This window comes from Macrotis lagotis, chromosome 3 (genome assembly GCF_037893015.1).
Source record: "Macrotis lagotis isolate mMagLag1 chromosome 3, bilby.v1.9.chrom.fasta, whole genome shotgun sequence".
Classification (NCBI taxonomy): domain Eukaryota; kingdom Metazoa; phylum Chordata; class Mammalia; order Peramelemorphia; family Peramelidae; genus Macrotis; species Macrotis lagotis.
This window is the reverse complement of record NC_133660.1, coordinates 197,536,318-197,548,736: the sequence shown is the minus strand read 5'-3', so window position 1 is coordinate 197,548,736 and position 12,419 is coordinate 197,536,318. Positions and strand designations below refer to the sequence as shown.

Below are 12,419 nucleotides of genomic sequence, written 5' to 3'. Positions count from 1 at the left end.
GTATATAGAAAATTATGAGTGGTTTGGGGGGAACACAATAAATGTATTAACCATTGACTAATTTTCAGTCTAAAAACAAAAAGCATTAGCAATTAAAATTAAAGGAATTATTATTGTTTTGCTCAATCTTTTCCAACAAAATTGACTAAAGATAATGAATATTTTCAAAAATATAAATTTTCAGATAACAAAAATGAAATAAAATACTTGAATAATCATCTTAGAAAAATTAATTGAATAAACCATAAATACGTTCCCTAAGAAAAAAATTTCCAGGATAAAAACAAAAAGTGAATTTTGCCAAACATGTAAAAATAATTAATTCCAATACAATATGATTTATTTGAAAAAATATATTGAGTCTTACTAAGTGTCTTTATTGACACAAATATGGTTTTGACAGCTAACCTAGGGAAAGCAAAAACCTAAACAAAACTAGAGATTAATTTGCTTAATGAATATTGATGCAAACATTTTAAATAAAACACTAGAAAAATAATAGAAAAACTATAAACATAATACCATTAACAAAAATACAGACAGACATAACATAAAGCATAGTATATCAATAGAAACAGAAAAAGTCCATTATAAAGTACAATATCCATTCCTATTAAGAACACTAGAGGGAGCCAAGATGGTGACAGGAGAAGAGCCTCTCTTAGGTATTCTCTCTCTATATAATATTTCAAAACTTATAAAATAAGGACTCTAACTAAATTTTCTAAAGACAGAGCCCACAGTGGGATCCAGTGAGGCAATTCTCCAGCCCAAGGTAACCTGGAAAATAGTGGAAAGGTTCTGCTCCATGGGGTTAGAGGGGCTGTCCACCCCTGGAGGCAGCCCCAGGGCACCTGGGAGCCACGGTTCATGGCAGCAGGGGCAGTTTCCTGACCTACATCCCAGGGAGCACAGGGCAGCTTGGAAGATCAGCGGGGGGGGGGGGCTCTGACAGAGCAAGTGCATGAAACCCAGCCCTCAGGACACTCAGTGAGCAGCATGGCCTGCAGCCCAGATCCAGGAACTGAAAGCAGGTGGAGCCAGTAAGCAGGGACCCCCAGGCAACTGAGCCTTGAGTGCTCAGCCTAGGTAGGAGAGTGGAGAGAGACTTCTGAAGTCTATCCTCTGTACCTGGAACAGGACTCTGGGTCTCTGACCACATTAAGATCCTGATCATAGTCTAGGCTCCCCCACAGAACAATAGGGCCCCCCCACCTCAGGCCCGTGGCAGAGGGATGCACTTGTGGTCATTCACAGACCAGGAGAGAAGACAGAGCTTCACACACCAAGATCTTTGTGGGGAGGGTGGCTCAATATTATTCAAAATCTCAGGAAGCACCCCAAAACCAGGCACAGGCTGGGAAAATGAGTATGCAGAGAAAAAAGAGGAACACCATTGAGAAATACATTGTCTATGATCCCAAGAAGGATCAAAATACTCAATCTGAAGATGAGGAAGTACAAGCTCCTGCATCTAAGGACTGCAAAAAACGAAACAAAACAAAACCAGAAATTGGGTTCAGGCTATGACAGAGCTCAAAAAAGATTTTGAAAATTAAGTGAGGGAGACAGGAGAAAAATTGGGAAAAGAAATGAGAGATGCAGTAAAAACATGAAAAAGAAGTCAGCAGCTTAGTCAAGGAGATCCAAAAGAACGCTGAAGAAAATAATATGTTAAGAACCAGCATAGGTCAAATGGATAAAAGTTCAAAAAAGTTGTTGAGGAGAAGAATGCTTTAAAAGGCAGAATTGGCCAGATGGAAAAAGAGATAAGAAAGCTCTCTGAGGAAAACAAATCCTTCAGATGTAGAATGGAACTGAAGGAAGCTGCTGACTTTATGAGAAATCAAGACATAATACTTCAAAACCAAAAGAATTAAAAAAAATAGAAGAAAATGTGAAACATATCATTGAAAAAAAACAACTGATCTGGAAAACAGATTCAGGAAAGATAATGTTAAAATTATTGGTATACCTGAAATTCATGATCAGGAAAAAGAGCCTTGACATCATTTTTAAAGAATTTCTACAGGAAAATTGCCCAGATATCTTAGAAGCAGAAGGCAAAATAGAAATTGAGAGAATCCACCAATCTCCCCTGGAAAGAGATCCAAAAAAGACAACCCCCAGGAATATTATAGCTAAGTTCCAGAACTCCCAAGTCAAAGAGAAAATATTACAAGCAGCCAGAAGTAGAAGTGCAGAAATCAAATATCATGGAGCTGCAGTCAGGATCACACAGGATGTAGCAGCAACTACATTAAAGGCTCGTAGGGCTTGGAATATAATATTCTGGAAGGCAAAAGAGCTCAGAATGCAACCAAGAATCAACTACCCAGCAAAACTGAATGTCCTCTTCCAGGGAAAAAGATGAACTAGGGGAATTTCAAATGTTCCTGTTGAAATGGCCAGAGTTGAACAGAAGGTTTGATCTTAAAATACAGGACTCAGGTGCAACATAGAGAGTGGAAAAGAAGGGTAAAATATGAGGGATAATGATGATGAACTACATGTATTCCTGCATAGAAAAATGATACTGATAATACTCATGAGAAACTACTCATTTAATAGAGCAGGTAGGAGCTTTTATAGATGAAGCACAGGAGAGAGCTGAATTTGAAGATATAATATATCATAAAAATGGAGTCAATGGCTAAAAGGGAAATGTAATGGGAGTAAGAAAGGAGAGGTGGAATAGACTAAGATATTTCATATAATAAGGTTTTTTATTACAATGAGCTATTGTAATGATATGGAAGGGGGAGGGGAGGGGGAATGAGGGAACCATCATTCTCATCAGAGGTGGCTAGGAGAGGAAACAGCATATGTACACAATGGGGTATGGACATCTAGAGTAAGAAGGAGACAAGGCGGACAGGGAGAAGAGGGGGTGAAGAGAGTGATGGAGGGGAGGGTGGACTATGGGTGACAGTGGTCAGATATAACATTTTTCTTTTTGCAAGGGGTTGGGATTAAATGGCTTGTCTGGGACCACAGGGCTGGGTGGTTTCTGGGCCTTAGGGGTGGTATGTAGGCTCAGGGCCTCTTGGCCCCAGGGCCAGCGATCTGTCTGCTGCACCACTCAGCTACCCTACAACACATTTGAGAAGAGGGACAGAGTGGAAGGAGAGAGAAAATATAGTATATGGTAGTGGGGAATTATGAATAATGGAGTTGCAATCAGCAATGGCAACAGTGAAAAAATATGGAAGTAGCTTTTGTGATGGACTTATCATAAAGAATGTGATCTACCCATGACATAGATGGAGGTGTTGGAACATAGACTTAAACATATTTATTATTATTATTATTATTATATTATTATTATTATTATTATTATTATTATTATTATTATTATTCTTAGGGGGTGGCAGGGCAAATGGGGTTGGGTGGCCTGTCTGGGACGGCACAGCTGGGTGATTGTTGGGTGTCTGAGGCCAGATTTGGACCCAGGTGCTCCTGGCTCCAGGGCCAATGCTCTATCTGCTGTGCCACCTAGGTGCCCCTACTACTATTATTATTATATTTTATTTTGGGTTGTTTTTGATTTTTACAGGGTAGTGGGGTTGGGGTGGCTTTCCCAGGGTCATGTAGTTGCATGATTGTTGGATGTCTGGGGTCAGATTTGGGCTTGGGTGATCCTGGCTCCAGGGTTGGTGCTCTGTCCACTGCGTCACCAGACTGCCCCCCATTATTATTATTATTATTATTATTATTATTATTATTATTATTAATAATTTTTTCTCTTTCCTTTATTTTATTGATCATGAGGGGTCTATATTTGGGGGAGGATATTATGTTTACTCTTAACAAGAATATTTTAGCAATGTATAAAAAAATTGTACAAAAAACATAAATAAAGATTTTTTTAAAAAAGAACACTAGAAAGCACAGGAATGTCATTTTCCTTAAAATCATCAGTAGTGTGTGTGTATATATATATATATATGTATATATATATATATATATATGCAACTAAGAGTAAGCATATAGAATTGTTTCTTAAAAAGATCAGAGGTAAAGGAAGCACGTCCATTATTACAATTATTATGCAATATTATACACCAAAAATGCATCTACAAAAATAAGATTAAAAAATTGAAGAAATAAGAATAGTTAATGAAGGAAACAAAAATGTCACTCTTTGTAAATGCTATTATGCATGCTTAGGGAATCTAGAGAAGCAACTAAAAATCTAGTTGATATAATTAACAAATTTATCAAAATTGCAAGACATAAAATAAAACCACACAACTCATCAGCATTTCTATATATTATCAAAATAGCCTAACCCAAAGAGATAGGGAAATCTCAATTAAAGCAATTCCCAATAATATAAAATAATTGAGAGTCTACCTATGAAGACATACACTGTAATTAAATGAACATGATTAGAAAACACATCTCATACTGATAAAAATAGAGAAATACTAATTGCTCATTTGATGGATAATTCAATACCATTATCCCTTCCACATCACTACTTTCCCCAGGCAGTTTCAATATATCTCAGGCCAGCATAAGAAATTAAATGGTAACTTTAGGGGAAATTTCGAAGAAGTAACAGATGATACATAAAGGCCAGTAGAATCTATGACCAAATACTTAACCTAAATTTTATAAGGTACTGTGAAAAGAAAAATGAAAGAAAAAGCAGGTCTTCTCTTGTGCAAAGGAAGGGCCAAATTTTTTTCTCTAGATTTTCCAGATGAACAGGAACCTAACCTTGATGATAAGGAAGAGATAACTATAATTACAAAAGTGACATTTCTACTTAATTACTTAACTTATACAGTGCTAAACCAATCAAACCTACAAATATTTATTTTATAGAACCTTAAAAAAACCCAAAATTCACCTGGAAAAACAAAAGTTCAAGAATATCAGACAGGGGTAGCTAGGTGATACAGTGCTTAGAGCACTGTCTCTTGAGTCAGGAGGAACAAGTTCAAATCTGGCCTCAGACACTTAATAGTTCCTTAGCTGTATGATTTTGCAGAAGTCACTTAACTCCATTGCTTTGCCAAAAAAGAACTAACCAAACAAACAAAAAGAGTATCAAAAAAAATCAATGAAAAAGAAAATGAAGAAACGCAGCTTAATGGTACAGTATCTTAAAATATACTGTAATATGGAAATCATCTAAACAATTTGGTCTAGATAAGAGTGGTGGATCAAAGGAATAGATTAAGTATATATTACACGGTAGCATAGGGTCGTAGTGATCAAGTATGTTATAAACCCCAAAATTCAAGCTCTAGTGGCAAGAATTTACTATTTGACAAAAATTACTGGGAAAACTGGAAGGTACTGATCAATATCTCACACTATATACCAAGTGAAGATAAAAATGGGTACATGATTTAAAACATAAAATATGACATCATAAGCAAATTAGGGTAAGGTAAGGGAGATAAGGGAAGCCTTTATGACTGAACAAGAGATAGAAAAGGGAGGAAAGTGGATAATTTTGATTACTATAAAAAGGTTTGAATAAATGAAATATAGCCAGAATCAAATACAAAGCAGGAAACCAGGGGAAACATATCATTTTTCTAATGAATGGAGGAAATTTATTGGAGTTTATTTGTAATAAATTTATTGGGAAAAAAAATTGGAAAAAGAGCCATTCCCTAGTTGACAAATGGTCAAAGGATATGAAAGGCAGTTTTTTAAAAGAAATCAAAGCTAACAAAAGTCATAGAAAATATTCTAAATCACTAATAATTAAATAAAATAACACTGAGTTACCATTTCACACCTAACAGATTGGCTAACAAGACAGAAAAGGAAAATGGTATACTGGAGGGACTGTGGAAAAATATAAATACTAAGGCACTGTTGGAGAAATTGGGAACTGGTTCAGCTATTCTGAAGAACAATTTGAAACTCTTCCCAAAGGGCTATAAAAATATGCATGTTCTTTGATCCAGCAATATCACTACTACATCTGCATCCCACATATATCAAAGAAAAAGGAATAGACGTATTGTTGAAATTTATATCATTGCTTTTTGAGTTGGCAAAGAACTGAAAATTGAGAGGAATCTTATCAGCTGGGGAATGACTGAACAAGGAGCACATGATTGTGAAGAAATACTATTGTGCTATATGAAATGATAAGCAGGAGGGCTTCAGAAACATCTAGAAAGATTTATAATTGATGCAAAGAATACTGTAAACAGCAAATAGTTACTGTAGCAACACTCAACTCTAAAACACTTAGCTACTCTAATCAATATGATTCCAAAGGACTCATGATGAAAAATGCAATCCACTTACAGAGAACTGATGAACTTTTTTTTTTTGCAACATGGCTAATATCAAAAGATTTTGTTTAAGTTTTCTAGTATTAATGGCTTTTATACTGATGGCCTTCTCAATGAGTGCTGGGTGGTGGTGGTGGCTAAAGACAAGGAAATAATTTGGAACTGAACTTTTTTTAACTGAATGTTAAAAAATTTAAAATGGAAAACAAAAGTTCATGAAGCATAATCAATACCATTGATTTCACTAAAATCATTAATATTTTAGTGGAAATAAATATAACATAAGAAATATGATTTTATGTATATGTGTTGGGAACATATGCTCAATAAAATATTAATGTGAGTAGTAAGCAATCAAAAAAACTAGAAACCACTGTTCAATCTTATCATCATCTACTTTTGAAATTCAGCATTTTCATTATTCAGAATACTGAAAAAAAATAGTCTAATGAGAATATAGTAAATCTCCCTCATCTTGAACACTATCTTTTAATGAATTCTTAGGTCAAATTAACTTATTGAGCCAATAGTCAACTTATATGAAGTTTTCAGTACCCAAAACCATAAAATCTCTGACATTCTGACAATTATGTCTCCCCCATCCTGTATTTTTGGAAATGAACCTTTGAACTTCAATATAAAACTCATTTTCATGTCTATTAAATTTTGATTTGAATTTAACCCATCATTCAGATAAAATGATTTTTGATCCTAATTCAATACATGAGGTGTTTTTTCTGCTTTATTTCATCTTCAAATTTGATAGGCATTCCATTTGCATCTTACCTAAGTCATAAAAATGAAAAACAACATGGAGTCAAAGATAGACCCCAAGAGCAGTCTGCAAAATATTCAAACATTCAACTAAAGATTGGAAACTCTTATATTCAGCTATTCTAGTAGTTCTGCAATATACCTCATATTATCTAATTTACATTTTTTCATCTTATTCCAGATATGACAAGAGACTTTTTGTCAAATGTCTCCCTAAAACATAAGCAGACTATCTACAACATTCCCCTCTTCTATCTAATAACCTTGACAATAAAGGAAATAAGGATAATTGTACGCAATCCATTCTTAAGTTAATTTTAGCAATATTCCATTTTAAATGTTCATTACCCACCACCTAAATATGTTCTTGAAATTTATTTAGTTATTAAAATCATTTAGCTATACCTTATAGGTCCCATTCTTTATTTCTTGAAATTTGGGACATTTACCATTTAATCATGAGGTACCTCAGCTAATCTCCATGATACTTCCAAGATCATGGATATCCTAGTATCCTAACTTCTAAATTGGGAAATATTTGATCTGAGCCTCATAGAGTAAAGTCATAAATAGGCATTACTATTCTCTTCCTTAACTACCAAATCTCTACCTACCATCTCTATTAATAATTTTTATTCTGTCCTTTCTAGACCAAAGTTCATTCTCCATGGCAGAGAAAACAAAAATTAAGATCAATTGTTTTCCTTCTTTAATACTATGTTATCCCAATTACCCAATAGTAGTTCTATTCCATCTTTGAGCTTCCTCTATTCTTGAATATAGCTTTAAAAAAATCCATGTTTTGCCCTAGCATTCTTTAACATTGAAAGTTATGCTGGTCCTTTCTTGATCTCGAAACTGTTCTTAAAGGATCATGTCACACTTTTTAATAATTTTCAATTACCTCTCCACTTACATCTTCTATATTTGATTTTTAAAACTAAATTAGTTAGTGAGTTCCTTATACAACCTCAATAATCCTCTTAGACAATTCTCCCTACTCCTAAGATAAATTTAAAGCTCTAAGGAACTTTTGGGGTCATCTAACCTATCTGTTTTCATTCTATAGATGAAAAATACTGATGCCAAGAGGTTATGTGGTCTTGCATATAGACAATAAATAACAATAGATAGGATTTGAATCCAAAAACACTGATTCCAAAGACAGTGATCTTTCTATGGTACTGTGTTTTGGATGACTGTTTCTCTTTTTTTCCTTTTTCAAAATTTAATCCTTGAGATCTTAGCTGGGTTGACTTCCTTTACTACCTTTTTCTTACCCATCTTAAAATTGATATCCCCCCAAAAACTATTGTATAAAAAATTAAGGTGACAGTATATTTGATATCTTTCTCCACAATGAATCAGATTCCTTATGTATATTTTAAAAAATGAAATTCATTTATAGCAATAAAATAACTCATTCAAGTTTCTAGAGTTAAATATGTTAGATTGTTGGAAAATCCTATATATGCTCAAAGCCTCTTCTTTGGCATGCTTTATGAACAGGATGAAATTTAACCTCTGCCAGTCTTTCACGATGCTAGATTGCCCTTTCAATTTAAAAAGAAACTGAACGATGCAAGAAATGAGGCAAATGGAATTATTTCATATATATATATATATATATATATATATACATATATATATATATATATATATATATATGAATTCCAGTGTAATCTTTATGCAACCCATCCTCAGGAAGTGCATGAAGATCCAGAGAGAACACTCCAGAATAGATAAGTATGCTGTAAAGAGTTGTTCCTTTTATATCCCAGACTGTCTAAAGACTGAATATGGAAATAAATAGAATATACTAGGCTATGAGTATTGCCTTATGTATCCTGAATTATTATTACAGGTCAGTATGTTATGGGACTATCAATGTAATTATATAATAAATTAGAAATAGAATGCCACCTAAGACCCAGTTAATCAGCATCAGAAATCACGAATCAGTCAGGGTGTCACAGCACAATAAATGTAATTTAGAAAAAAGTCAAATACTGAGTACAACTATATGATAAATAAAAATATTTTACTAAATTTAAATTACTTTTTCCTAAAATCAATAAATTTTTTAAAAATCCTCGACAAAAAATATTAGATTCAAATGACAAAATTAATAACAAAAGTTAGCTTTTTTACTTTAGGTGTAATTTTCTTGTTGAAAGTCTAAAGAGCCTGTACAGTAAGAATGATAGTATATTCTGAAATATAATAATTGAAACAATGAGGAAAAACAAGCACTATTTATTACTTAAATACAAACTTTAAACATTATACAGACATTATATCAAGAAGTTCAAGATGTTGCAAAATCAGATTCACAAAATGTCCTGTTCTGTCTCACCAAATAAAACAATGCTAAAAAAATAAAATTCACAGAAGAGCAACATTTTTAAGTAAAAACATTTATAAGCATCATCCAAAATTATAAAAGTTTTATTCACAAATTCTCTTCTCCACCCTAAGGTGCCTGTAAACAGTTTTTAAAAATGTTCATAGATCAAAGGAATGTCGATCACAGTTCAAATAAACTTCTATCATTGAAGCACAATGCTACACAGTAGTTTCATGCTTCCATAATCCAGTCCTAATATTGCCAGTACTGTCTGCACTCAGCAAAGGTCCATCCTGTCCATTATTTTTAAGTGGTCCATTTTGGCTAGCCAGATTGAGGCCATATGACTTTTGCTGACTTTCAAGTTCAACTACTATTGGCTTTCTTAATACATCCTTTTTGTGACTGGCAGCAATGGGCTTTTCACAATTTCGGCTGCTTTTGGGAAGCGTGCTACTTGCATCACTGCTGTCTTGTGGAGGCTGGTTATACTGTCTCTCACGGTAAGCTAAGTAAGCTCTCCTGCTCCTTGAATGTCCTTCATTATTGCCTGGTCGACTCTTGGGGAAGCCATTCTGCACACTTCCTTCCACGCTGGTGGGGACGTCATAGGCATATTCTCTTAGGACTGTGAGTCTGCTTGCACGATGTCCTTTGCTTCTATTTTTATGGTGTCGACTTGGGTGTCCGTTTGTCCGAAACTGAACTTCTACTGGGGCCACGTGCATTTTAATATCATTGTCTACTGAGTGTTCCGTTAGACTGTTATCAAGTTGGGGAACAGTATTCAGTGGGAGAGCATTGCTCTGGCTCTGGGCTGCAGCAGCTTGTATATTTGTCAGTTTGCAACCTTGGGAAGAGTTTTTTAGGCTTGATGCACTTTTGTTTGTGCAGGAAGACTCTGCACTGCTATTAGGACATTTTGGAGCTTCTCCATTTGTCCCAGCAGAGCCAGATGGTGGGACATTTACTTGCACTGAGTATGCACTCCTTCCGGGGCAGCACGTGGTGATCCAAGCAAGTCTAACATCTTCTCTATTAACACAATGATGCATCGTGACAAAAGCACTAAGACTTAAGCATGCAGCTCCAAAAAAACAACTAAACACCAAGTCCAAAGGATAATACAGAGAAACTGACAAAGCCCCCAAAATCCACAGGGTGACATAGAGAAGCAGAGTGAGACTGGCCCCCAGAAGCTGAGAATGGAAAGTGTGCTCATTTTCCAGTGCCGAGGTCGAGATCAGTGACAGGGACATGGAGTCCTGATGATGGACTTCCCCATGCTCACTGGCTGCCAGTCTTTGCTGCTCCTCAGTGGGCTCTTTTAGCTCAAATTTGCGTTCAGGGTGTCGTTTCAACTGAATAAATATGCTCAGAAAGTACATGCAGTTTATGAAAATGATGAAGCTGGCAGGTCCATAAAATGCACCTATGCTGGGTTCCCAAGCCATCCAGCAACTGAAAAGAGAACATAAAGAAGATCAAGATGGACATTCTCAGAGACCACACATATCCACAAATTAGTTTTTAAAGGGTTGAATTATATAGTAGTGCTTATGAAATCCTTTCCAAAAAGTCACTTTAATTTACACAGAATATCAGTATCTGTTACAAAATACTCACTATGGTGCATTCGGTCTACTGCCATAATTCTTGATGTTAGCTGCAGCTGTTATTCCACAGACAATGATAGGGATGCCACCACCAATGAGGTAAAATCTGAAAGAAGAAAAAAAAAGGTTATTATTCAATCTCCTGAAGCTTCTAAGGAATACATTCCCTTGGCATTTCAGTTTCTCTGTATCTCATTAAAAAATGGGGCACATCCAAAGGCAATCAATGGCTCTTTCAACAATTCCTGATTCTATTTCAGTTGAGAAATCTGATTTTCTCTAGAGCAGTACAAAGAAAGTATCAACTAAAATGTCATGGAGGCCATGCAGCCATATGCATTTATGCTTAAAAAGAACATTATAGCTGTCTCCTTCTCAAATAACATAATCACATCAGGAAAACCAGCTTATTTGGGAGCTAGAATAAGCAGACTGAAATAACTGACAAAGAATTGTCTACTTGGAGTTTAAGGATGAATAAAATTGATCAGGTTCTGCCACCTTGTGGACAAACAAAATAGGATACTTCAACAGTGGATATCTTTTCCATTCTTTCTATTATTTCATATAACACTTGGAAATTGAATTGTCTACTTTTGAGGCCACAAGATTTTCCACCCACTTCAAATAAAAAGATCAAATTCTTCTGTCCATTGTAATCTTCACATTTGGTAGCAGGTTTTTCTCCAAATGAGTAATTTTGTGGTAACAATGTTCACATGGGAAGGAAAAGAGAAAGTGTAGACATAAAACTTAATATTCAAGTGTATTTATTGAAGAAATTTTTAGAACTAATTAAAAAGTCTCATCAAAGCCAGAGAGAAGAGGACACAAATTCCCATGTGTCCCATGGCGGTTTGGGAAAAAGACAAAGTAGTTCTAGCAGTCCCCTTACCCAATACCCTTATCCCAGACAGTCCTTCTTCCCTTGGGCCTGGACTGCTACAGTCACCTATGGGGTATCTTTCTGTCCCAAGTCTCTCCCCACTCCTGGTGATCCAATGATCTTTGGAAAATATAAATGTAATGGCATGGTTCCCAGGACTTCCAGTCCTGCCTTTCTATTTCCCTCATTTTCCTACACACACTCAGGTATGATGACACCAGCCTTCCTGTTTTACCTCAGGTTCCTACTGCATTTTCATCTCTTGCTCCCCTAGAATACTCTGCCATCTCCTCTAGGTTTTCTGGCTTCCTTCAAGGCCCCACTAAAACCAATGCCTTCCTTCAAAGGTCATCCTTAATACATTCCTCTATTAAATAACTTCTTCCTTGTCTTCCTCCCTGAAGGCAGGGGTTCTTTTCAGCCCCTTGTATTCACTGTGTGTTACACATTGAGTGAATACTAAATCCTAGAAGACATGATTTATATATTTTACCTAGTAAAACATTAGAACTAAATGCAGAGTTGAA

The 12,419-nt window shown here is 35.3% G+C and overlaps 1 protein-coding gene across 1 annotated transcript in view; it reads right to left on the bottom strand.

Annotated features, from left to right (window-relative positions):
• Positions 1-9,119: 9,119 nt before the first annotated feature.
• The window catches only part of ADGRA3 (adhesion G protein-coupled receptor A3), a 145,284-nt gene continuing 141,984 nt past the window's right edge, over positions 9,120-12,419 (bottom strand). Inside the window, exons 18-19 of the mRNA XM_074229707.1 lie at positions 11,017-11,112; positions 9,120-10,851 (exon numbers count right to left, since the gene is read on the bottom strand). Of these exons, the coding sequence (XP_074085808.1) occupies positions 9,609-10,851; positions 11,017-11,112 (1,339 nt within the window). The 3' untranslated portion in view covers positions 9,120-9,608. The remainder of the gene's footprint in view (positions 10,852-11,016; positions 11,113-12,419) is intronic.